We start from the raw sequence: 10,000 nt of genomic DNA, 5'->3' as shown, positions 1-10,000 counted from the left end.
CACACACGGACCATACAGCTGTATCAGTTGTTACAGAGCTGCAGTCCTGGTTCCAGTGTTAAACTTCCCGTTCATCTTCTCCACTGACTTTTCAAATCTCAATAAATAAAGAGTTTTAAATTTTAGACCACTATAGTAGATCTGCAACCTGCAAAGCCTCATGGGATTTGTGCTCCTGTCCCTCCTGCTGCAGCCTGCTTCCTGGACTCCATGGCGACGCTCGGCCTGGCGGCGTACGGTTACGGCATCAGATACGAGTTCGGCATCTTCAACCAGAAGATCTGCAACGGATGGCAGGTAGAGACACACGTACTAAATATAGAGGTGATGTAGCCCCGCCCCCTCTGGCGGCCATGTTGGAGGTCTTCAGCTCTGTGAACAGCTGACTGTGTTTCTGTCTGTTTCTGACTGAACTGATCATTTCATCACTGATCCATCTGATTGATTTAGTGTTTAGATAATGTCAGCTTGTTAGCTAGCTAACCATAGCATCTGGTCAGCTAACATCACTGTCTTGTTGTTAACACATCTGATTAGCACACTAGCTAACGTATCTAGTAGCGGCTAGCGTTAGCGTGTTCACATTAACATCAGCGTGTTTGCCGGCTAGTTAGCTAGCTAACAGTTTGTTCAGGTTAACTGAGCTGACTCTTCTCAAGCTACAACTCAGAGTGTTTTGGAGTAGAGACTAGGGCTAAAGACAAGACAGTTTACTGTGTCACAGTAACCAAATCCACCTTATCACACTATTCACTTTTACTGAGAACGTTACTGAATGGATCTACAGCCACACCACAACAAGCTGACTCAGCTGCTCTCTGCTTCTAGCTGCTTCATACAGATTTACACTTTATTAACTAACACACAGTTCTACAGATTTACACTTTATTAACTAACACACAGTTCTACAGATTTACACTTTATTAACTAACACACAGTTCTACAGATTTACACTTTATTAACTAACACACAGCTCTACAGATTTACACTTTATTAACTAACACACAGTTCTACAGCAGCTGCTCCTAGGCGACACAAATTTTAGTCTGCAAAAACATTGTGAAAAAAAAAATACAGCAGCTTTGGTTAAAAAGTGATGTTGGTTGGTGTGTGGCTCCGCCCCCTCAGCTGGAGGAGGCAGATGATTGGCTGCGGTATGGAAACCCCTGGGAGAAAGCCCGGCCGGAGTACATGCTGCCTGTTCACTTCTACGGCCGAGTCGAACACACTGAGGGGGGGATGAGGTGGATGGACACACAGGTCAGACACACACACACACACACACACACACACACAATCTGTTTCTTTCTCACACATGCATAGACACACATACACACAATTTCATTCACATTCTCCCAAAAACACACCAGTCCCCTCCCTCTAACTGTCTCTCTGTGTGTGTGTGTGTGTGTGTGTGTGTTTGTTTCTGTGTGTGTGTGTGTGTACAGGTGGTGCTGGCGATGCCGTACGACACTCCGGTTCCAGGTTTTAAGAACAACACAGTGAACACCATGAGGCTCTGGTCCGCTAAAGCTCCCAACGACTTCAACCTGCAGGACTGTGGGTGGAGTCATGATGAACATATCAATAATCAATATACAGGATAGATTAAACCTGCACTAAGCGATTTCAGACCCTGTAACCAATCCTGAAGCTAACGTGTGCTATGTGGAGATTTCCGTGAGACGTGATGATGTAAACAAACACATCAGCAGCAGCTTGTTGTTGTTTTCTCCTCTTTCCTAAAGCTTGTTGTCATGTTCGGACCGATGATTGATGAAGCGAGCGAGTAAACTTGTTAAACTAGTGAACTTGTTAAACTAGTGAACTTGATAAACTAGTAAACTTGATAAACTAGTAAACTTGATAAACTAGTAAAATTGTTAAACTAGTGAACTTGTTAAACTAGTGAACTTGATAAACTAGTAAACTTGATAAACTAGTAAACTTGTTAAACTAGTGAACTTGATAAACTAGTAAAATTGTTAAACTAGTGAACTTGTTAAACTAGTGAACTTGATAAACTAGTAAACTTGATAAACTAGTAAACTTGTTAAACTAGTGAACTTGTTAAACTAGTAAACTTGATAAACTAGTAAACTTGTTAAACTAGTGAACTTGATAAACTAGTGAACTTGTTAAACTAGTAAACTTGTTAAACTAGTGAACTTGTTAAACTAGTAAACTTGATAAACTAGTAAACTTGTTAAACTAGTGAACTTGATAAACTAGTGAACTTGTTAAACTAGTAAACTTGTTAAACTAGTGAACTTGTTAAACTAGTAAACTTGATAAACTAGTAAACTTGTTAAACTAGTGAACTTGATAAACTAGTAAACTTGTTAAACTAGTAAACTTGTTAAACTAGTGAACTTGATAAACTAGTGAACTTGTTAAACTAGTAAACTTGTTAAACTAGTGAACTTGATAAACTAGTGAACTTGATAAACTAGTAAAGTTGTTAAACTAGTGAACTTGATAAACTAGTGAACTTGATGAACTAGTAAAGTTGTTAAACTAGTGAACTTGATAAACTAGTGAACTTGTTAAACTAGTAAACTTGTTAAACTAGTGAACTTGTTACTAGTAAACTTGATAAACTAGTAAACTTGTTAAACTAGTGAACTTGATAAACTAGTGAACTTGTTAAACTAGTAAACTTGTTAAACTAGTAAACTTGATAAACTAGTAAACTTGATAAACTAGTAAACTTGTTAAACTAGTGAACTTGATAAACTAGTAAACTTGTTAAACTAGTGAACTTGTTAAACTAGTGAACTTGATAAACTAGTGAACTTGTTAAACTAGTGAACTTGATAAACTAGTAAACTTGTTAAACTAGCCAGCCAATCATAAACTAGTAAACTTGTTAAACTAGTAAACTTAATAAACTAGTAAACTTGTTAAACTAGTAAACTTGATAAACTAGTAAATTTGTTAAACTAGTAAATTTGTTAAACTAGTGAACTTGATAAACTAGTAAACTTCTTAAACTAGCCAGCCAATCATAAACTAGTGAACTTGATAAACTAGTAAATTTGTTAAACTGTTAAATTTGTTAAACTAGTGAACTTGATAAACTAGTAAATTTGTTAAACTGTTAAATTTGTTAAACTAGTGAACTTGATAAACTAGTGAACTTGATAAACTGTTAAATTTGTTAAACTAGTGAACTTGATAAACTAGTAAACTTGTTAAACTAGCCAGCCAATCATAAACTAGTGAACTTGATAAACTGGTAAACTTGTTAAACTAGTAAACTTGATAAACTAGTAAATTTGTTAAACTAATGAACTTGATAAACTAGTAAACTTGTTAAACTAGCCAGCCAATCATAAACTAGTGAACTTGTTAAACTAGTAAACTTGTTAAACTAGTGAACTTGTTAAACTAGTAAACTTGTTAAACTAGTGAACTTGATAAACTTGTAAACTTGTTAAACTAGTAAACTTGTTAAACTAGTGAACTTGATAAACTAGTGAACTTGTTAAACTAGTAAACTTGATAAACTAGTGAACTTGTTAAACTTGATAAACTAGTGAACTTGTTAAACTTGATAAACTAGTAAACTTGATAAACTAGTAAACTTGTTAAACTAGTAAATTTGTTAAACTAGTAAGCTTGTTAAACTAGTGAACTTGTTAAACTAGTAAACTTGTTAAACTAGTAAACTTGATAAACTAGTGAACTTGTTAAACTTGATAAACTAGTAAATTTGTTAAACTAGTAAGCTTGTTAAACTAGTAAATTTGTTAAACTAGTAAGCTTGTTGAACTAGTAAACTTGATAAACTAGTAAGCTTGATAAACTAGTGAACTTGTTAAACTAGTAAACTTTATAAACTAGTGAAAAAAGTAAAGTAAAAGTAAAATCAAGACTGGTAACCGGAGATATTTCTCTGTAGGAACGTTTATTTTACACATTAGCCTTTATGCACGGTTTGTCCTTCAGGGCTTCTGTAGCCAGTAGCTTTGCTGTGTGTTTACAAAATGTGTTGCAGTTTCTGTCGCCCTCTAGTGGTCAGAAAATCACTTAGTGCAGCTTTAATATAATGGAGGTCTGATGTTGATCTGTTATCCATTCATGGTCTATGAAGTGAAGTTGGTGATGTGATCCAGACAACGAGATAAGAGAAGGTTTAAAAGTTTAATATTAACTCAATATGACAGACAGTCACATTCAGGCAAAAAGCTGCAGCTTGTCGTGCCTCCTGCTGTCAGGCTGGCTTTATCTCAACACAATGTCACCGTGTCATCAGTGTGGCATCCTGCCAGCGTTGCCATGGCGACGCCTCTGCGTTCCAATATCTGCCTCTCTTCCTGCTTCACAGTTAATGTTGGAGATTATATTCAAGCTGTTCTGGACCGCAACCTGGCAGAGAACATCTCCAGAGTCCTGTACCCCAACGACAACGTGAGTGAGAGTGTGTGTGTGTGTGTGTGTGTGTGTGTGTGAGTGTGTGTATGTGTGTATGAGTGTGTGAGACACTAACCAACATAGAAGTGATGCAATAGACTCACAGATAAAGAGAGGAACAGATAGAGATACAGAGAGAGAGTGATGGTGTGTGTGTGTGTGTGTGTGTGTGTGTGTGTGTATAACACAGATTATCACACATTCACAAGGTCACATGGTACATTCCCTCTAATGATGACCAAATGAGGGCAACAAGTTTCCCATGAGGAACTAACACACACTCTCTCACACACACACACACACACACACACACACACACACACGCACACACACACCTCTCTTAAGTGCAGACTCAACATGCAGTAACATGAAGCCAATCAGCTGTTAGGAGGAAGGCACCTGTTGGCCAATCAGCATCCAGCCACCAGAAGGTTCTGGATGGTTTTACTTCCTGATTCAGAGTTCTGCTTCGCCCCCGGAGGAAACCAAAACGGTTTAGATTCTAGTCCTTTATCTGTTGTCTTTAACCAGAGAGACTACTGCAGAAGAAACTGCAGGTCCTGGATCAGCAGTACTGTTACAGATCTAGATATCTGAGGCTGATGCTGGTCTATTAAACTGATCTGATCCAGTCTGATCTGATGCAGTTTGATTGATTACATATTTACTGTAGAATTGATCAATACTACACTGGTTGTCTATGAGAAGACCTGAACCTGAACTGATTCTGATGAGACACTTTGATCAGATTCCACACAAGTATTCAAGAATATGTTTTATTATTATTATTATTATTATTATTATTATTATTATTATTATTATTATTATTGTTGTTGTTATTATTGTCCTGCATTTCAGTGGAGAGTTTCAGTGTCCCATGATGGGTTATATTCTGTTTCAGAGGCTTTTCCACACTACATTTCTGAGGAATACTTGAAATAATAAAAATGATCACATTTAAAGATGTCAGAGATTGAATATCAAAAAACATATTGAAAGTTTATACACTTTAAACACTGTGTGGACCCAAGATCACAAACATCAGCAACCAGCAGTCAGGAGGTCAAGGGTCAGAGCCTGGTTTGATGCATGGCAACTGATAATGGAAAACATGTTGGTAATGTAAAAAGTTAGTCAAAATGTAATAAAACTGTGTGTGTGTGTGTGTGTGTGTGTGTGTGTGTGTGTGTGCGCAGTTCTTCGAGGGGAAGGAGCTGCGTCTGAAGCAGGAGTATTTCGTGGTCGCCGCCACGCTGCAGGACATCATCCGCAGGTTCAAGTCCTCCAAGTTCGGCTGCAGAGACCCGGTCCGGACGTCCTTCGACTCGTTCCCCGACAAGGTCAGCTGGAACAAAACACATTTATCTGGAATTATTCGGGATTTTTGGTCTAAAACCTTCGCTTTTCTGTCAGAGGGGAAATTCACACATGGTTCATGTCTAGCTCCGCCTCCCTGATCATCTTGTTTATTATGGTAAATGTGGGAAAACGGTAAAGTGTGTGTTTAGCAGTGAGTTGGTAAATGTGCACATTTCCAATTTCAATCTGTTCATTTTCCAGTTAATGTGGTGAAAACACATTTTCCTGTTGGTGTGTTTGGGTTTTGTGCCGACAGCATGCGGTTTCACCTCCACAGTAATATAATGTATATATATTAAAGTATATATTATGTGTTATAGTACTGTGGTTCTGCACCTAAAGGTCCTGTGATGAATAATAAATCAGGATATCGACTGTGTGGAGTTTGCTGATAGAGTAGAAGGAGGGTTTCTTCTTCTCTGCTAATAAAGCCCGTACCTCCCGTCCCGCCAGGTGGCGATCCAGCTGAACGACACGCACCCGGCGCTCGCCATCCCGGAGCTGATGAGGATCCTGCTGGACGTGGAGAAGCTGGACTGGGACAAGGTCAGACAGGCAGGGACAGACTGAGGATCAGTTCAGAAGCTGCCAGGCGTTCAGAGAAACATTCAGATGAGTCAGGAGCAGAAACAAAATGTTCTCCAGTCTTCTGCAACATCAGAAAGTTCGATACTCCTCGCTGCTGACTCTGTGACTCGTGTTTGAGTTCACAGAGTAATATGAATATTCTGTTCATTACCCGTGAGCTCCATAAACCTCCACATAAAGCTCATGAGGTTTATAGTGAGAGCAGACCTGACAGCTTCATCAGGATCTAGAGCAGAAAGACTCCGACCTGCCAGAGGAGATTCATGATCACATGCAGAGGAGTGTGTTTACCTGTATGTATGTAATGTATGTGTGTGTGTGTGTGTGTGTGTGTGTGTATGTCCAGTATATGTAATTGTATATGTATATGTAGGCTACTATGTGTATCTACAGTATGAGTCTAAGTATTTGTGAATGCTGTGTGTGTGTGTGTGTGTGTGTGTGTGTGTGTGTGTGTGTGTGTGTGTGTGTGTGTGTGTGTGTGTGTGTGTGCTGACTGGATTTCCTTCCTTCCTGCCTGCTTTCCTTCCTTGCTGGTTTGAAGCTTAATTTTGAAAACTGGTTTAATCCTTGTGTGTCTCTCTGTGTTTGTGTGTGTGTGTGTGTGTGTGTGTCTCTGTGTGTGTGTGTGTGTGTGTGTGTGTGTGCTGACTGGATTTCCTTCCTTCCTTCCTGCCTGCTTTCCTTCCTTGCTGGTTTGAAGCTTAATTTTGAAAACTGGTTTAATCCTTGTGTGTCTCTGTGTGTGTGTGTGTGTGTGCGTGCGTGCGTGTGTGTGTGTGTGTGTGTGTGTGTGTGTGTGTGTGTGCGCATGTGTGTGTGTGTGTGTGTGTGTGCAGGCCTGGGACATCACGTGTCGGACCTGTGCCTACACCAACCACACGGTCCTGCCGGAGGCTCTGGAGCGCTGGCCGGTCCAGATGTTCCAGACTCTGCTGCCGAGACACCTGATGATCGTCTACGAGATCAACCAGAGACACCTGGACGTAAGATCTACTGTCTCTACTGTCTCTACTGTCTCTGTCTCTACTGTAAAACAACCAGAGACACCTGGACGTAAGATCTACTGTCTCTACTGTCTCTACTGTCTCTGTCTCTACTGTAAAACAACCAGAGACACCTGGACGTAAGATCTACTGTCTCTACTGTCTCTACTGTCTGTCTCTACTGTAAAACAACCAGAGACACCTGGACGTAAGATCTACTGTCTCTACTGTCTCTACTGTCTGTCTCTACTGTAAAACAACCAGAGACACCTGGACGTAAGATCTACTGTCTGTCTCTACTGACTCTACTGTCTCTGTCTCTACTGTAAAACAACCAGAGACACCTGGACGTAAGATCTACTGTCTCTACTGTCCGTCTCTACTGTCTCTACTGTCTGTCTCTACTGTCTCTACTGTCTCTACTGACTCTACTGTCTGTCTCTACTGTCTCTACTGTCTCTACTGACTCTACTGTCTGTCTCTACTGTCTCTACTGTCTCTGTCTCTACTGTCTCTACTGTCTGTCTCTACTGTCTCTACTGTCTCTACTGACTCTACTGTCTGTCTCTACTGTAAAACAACCAGAGACACCTGGACGTAAGATCTACTGTCTCTGTCTCTACTGTCTCTACTGTCTCTACTGTCTCTACTGTAAACCACTCAGACACCTGGAGCTCTCTCAGCCTCCCCTGTATAAATAAAGTTTGAAGTGGTGTTTCCCTCTCAGAGGGTCGCGGCGCTGTTCCCCGGCGACACGGCCCGGCTGCGCCGCATGTCTCTGATCGAGGAGGGAGAGCCCAAGAGGATCAACATGGCTCACCTGTGTGTGGTCGGGTCGCACGCCGTCAACGGAGTCGCTCAGATCCACTCCGACATCGTCAAGAGCACAGTGTGAGTCGCACTGACCGAGGCCAACAGCTGGTCTGGGACCAGTCAGGTTCACTCAGCCAACAGCTGGTCTGAGACCAGTCAGGGTCACTCAGCCAACAGCTGGTCTGAGACCAGTCAGGGTCACTCAGCCAACAGCTGGTCTGAGACCAGTCAGGGTCACTCAGCCAACAGCTGGTCTGAGACCAGTCAGGTTCACTCAGCCAACAGCTGGTCTGAGACCAGTCAGGGTCACTCAGCCAACAGCTGACTGAGTCAACAGTCCATTAACTAATTCAATAGTGCGATTAATCAATTGAATAATCTATTCATTTACTAACTGAGTAGTCAATTTACAGTTTTTCTCAGTGGCTTTGGTACATTTCTCGAATCATCCTTAACAAACAGCACAACACGATGGATTACCTGCAAAAGCCCGTCACTTGTAAACTACGGCTCAGGTTTTGATGACAATGACTGAAAATGCACAAGGCTGCACTTTTTCTGTATGGCATGTATCAATTTCAACAGTACAAAGTTACACATTACTGTATGTGGGAGATTGATTGCAAGAGATTGGACAGGATTTATTGTCAGAAACAAACTCTACAGTGTATATACTGTATGTTTTCTTTTTTAAAACTGTTCTTATAGTTATTTTCATAGGTAGAGTTCTTCTTCTATGGTAAACAGTTAAGAGCAGGGGAGGAAGACGAGCTGCAGTGTGTTTCATTATCATTTATCTTTCTGCTTCATCTGAAAAAGGTTTTTATTATTGATATATTTGAAGGAAAACCTCCGCTCCGCTCTGTGTCCCTCCAGGTTTAAAGACTTCCATGATGTGGATCCAGAGAAGTTCCAGAATAAAACCAACGGCATCACTCCTCGCCGCTGGCTGCTGCTGTGTAACCCCGGCCTCGCTGACATCATCGCCGAGGTACGACCAGCTGATCCCAGACCAGCAGACTGAACCAGGCTCTTTAAAACACACAGCTGATCCCAGACCGGCAGACTGAACCAGGCTCTTTAAAACACACAGCTGATCCCAGACCAGCAGACTGAACCAGGCTCTTTAAAACTCACAGCTGATCCCAGACCAGCAGACTGAACCAGGCTCTTTAAAACTCACAGCTAATCCCAGACCAGCAGACTGAACCAGGCTCTTTAAAACACACAGCTGATCCCAGACCAGCAGACTGAACCAGGCTCTTTAAAACTCACAGCTGATCCATAGATTATATAGAATAAAGCCAAAAAAGCCAAAAAATAAACATACTAGTGCTCCTGTTGTATGGAGAAAGTTTGAAAAATGAAGCGGGCTAGTTTTAGACTGTGGGCAATCGAACAATATCTCTTCTAATATCTATGAAAAATATCACAGCATACAGTATATGAAGATATTAATATCTAATATATAAGAAGACCAGCTGGTGAGAACATCTCAGAGTTAAGAAGGTATTAAAGGATATGAGTAAAAAGATTGGAAAGAATCGGAAATGGAAATGTGTGAAAAACCTAAAGTGTATTAAACATCTCTTATTAATTGCTTGATCTGATTTTGTTTGTGTGTTGTGGGGTGCTGTGATGGCTGATGTTGCAGTTTTGATATGTAGGTTTAAGTGTCACATGCAGGAAGTGCAGGTTGTGCAGGGTTGTAGTGTGAGGTCAGGGTCTCTGCTGGGTTTTTCTATCACTCCTTCACTCCTTCACTCCTTCCCTCCTTCACTCCTTCCCTCTTGCTGTTTGTCCTGTAGAGAATCGGAGAAGACTTCCTGACCGACCTG

At 40.9% G+C, this 10,000-nt stretch overlaps 1 protein-coding gene and 1 long non-coding RNA gene across 2 annotated transcripts in view; both read left to right on the top strand.

The window, feature by feature from the left end:
* LOC144542372 (uncharacterized) overlaps nucleotides 1-10,000 on the top strand; it is a 221,900-nt gene that overhangs the window by 52,735 nt on the left and 159,165 nt on the right. The window lies entirely within an intron of this gene.
* pygb (phosphorylase, glycogen; brain) overlaps nucleotides 1-10,000 on the top strand; it is a 22,905-nt gene that overhangs the window by 3,707 nt on the left and 9,198 nt on the right. Inside the window, exons 4-13 of the mRNA XM_078288878.1 lie at nucleotides 194-297; nucleotides 1,129-1,260; nucleotides 1,449-1,560; nucleotides 4,331-4,413; nucleotides 5,613-5,756; nucleotides 6,229-6,321; nucleotides 7,203-7,349; nucleotides 8,077-8,240; nucleotides 9,039-9,153; nucleotides 9,971-10,000. The exon at nucleotides 9,971-10,000 is cut by the window's right edge and continues 85 nt beyond it. Coding sequence (XP_078145004.1) covers nucleotides 194-297; nucleotides 1,129-1,260; nucleotides 1,449-1,560; nucleotides 4,331-4,413; nucleotides 5,613-5,756; nucleotides 6,229-6,321; nucleotides 7,203-7,349; nucleotides 8,077-8,240; nucleotides 9,039-9,153; nucleotides 9,971-10,000 — 1,124 coding nt within the window. The remainder of the gene's footprint in view (nucleotides 1-193; nucleotides 298-1,128; nucleotides 1,261-1,448; nucleotides 1,561-4,330; nucleotides 4,414-5,612; nucleotides 5,757-6,228; nucleotides 6,322-7,202; nucleotides 7,350-8,076; nucleotides 8,241-9,038; nucleotides 9,154-9,970) is intronic.

Source organism: Centroberyx gerrardi, chromosome 15 (genome assembly GCF_048128805.1).
Source record: "Centroberyx gerrardi isolate f3 chromosome 15, fCenGer3.hap1.cur.20231027, whole genome shotgun sequence".
NCBI lineage: Eukaryota > Metazoa > Chordata > Actinopteri > Beryciformes > Berycidae > Centroberyx > Centroberyx gerrardi.
This window is presented reverse-complemented; position numbering and strand designations above follow the sequence as displayed.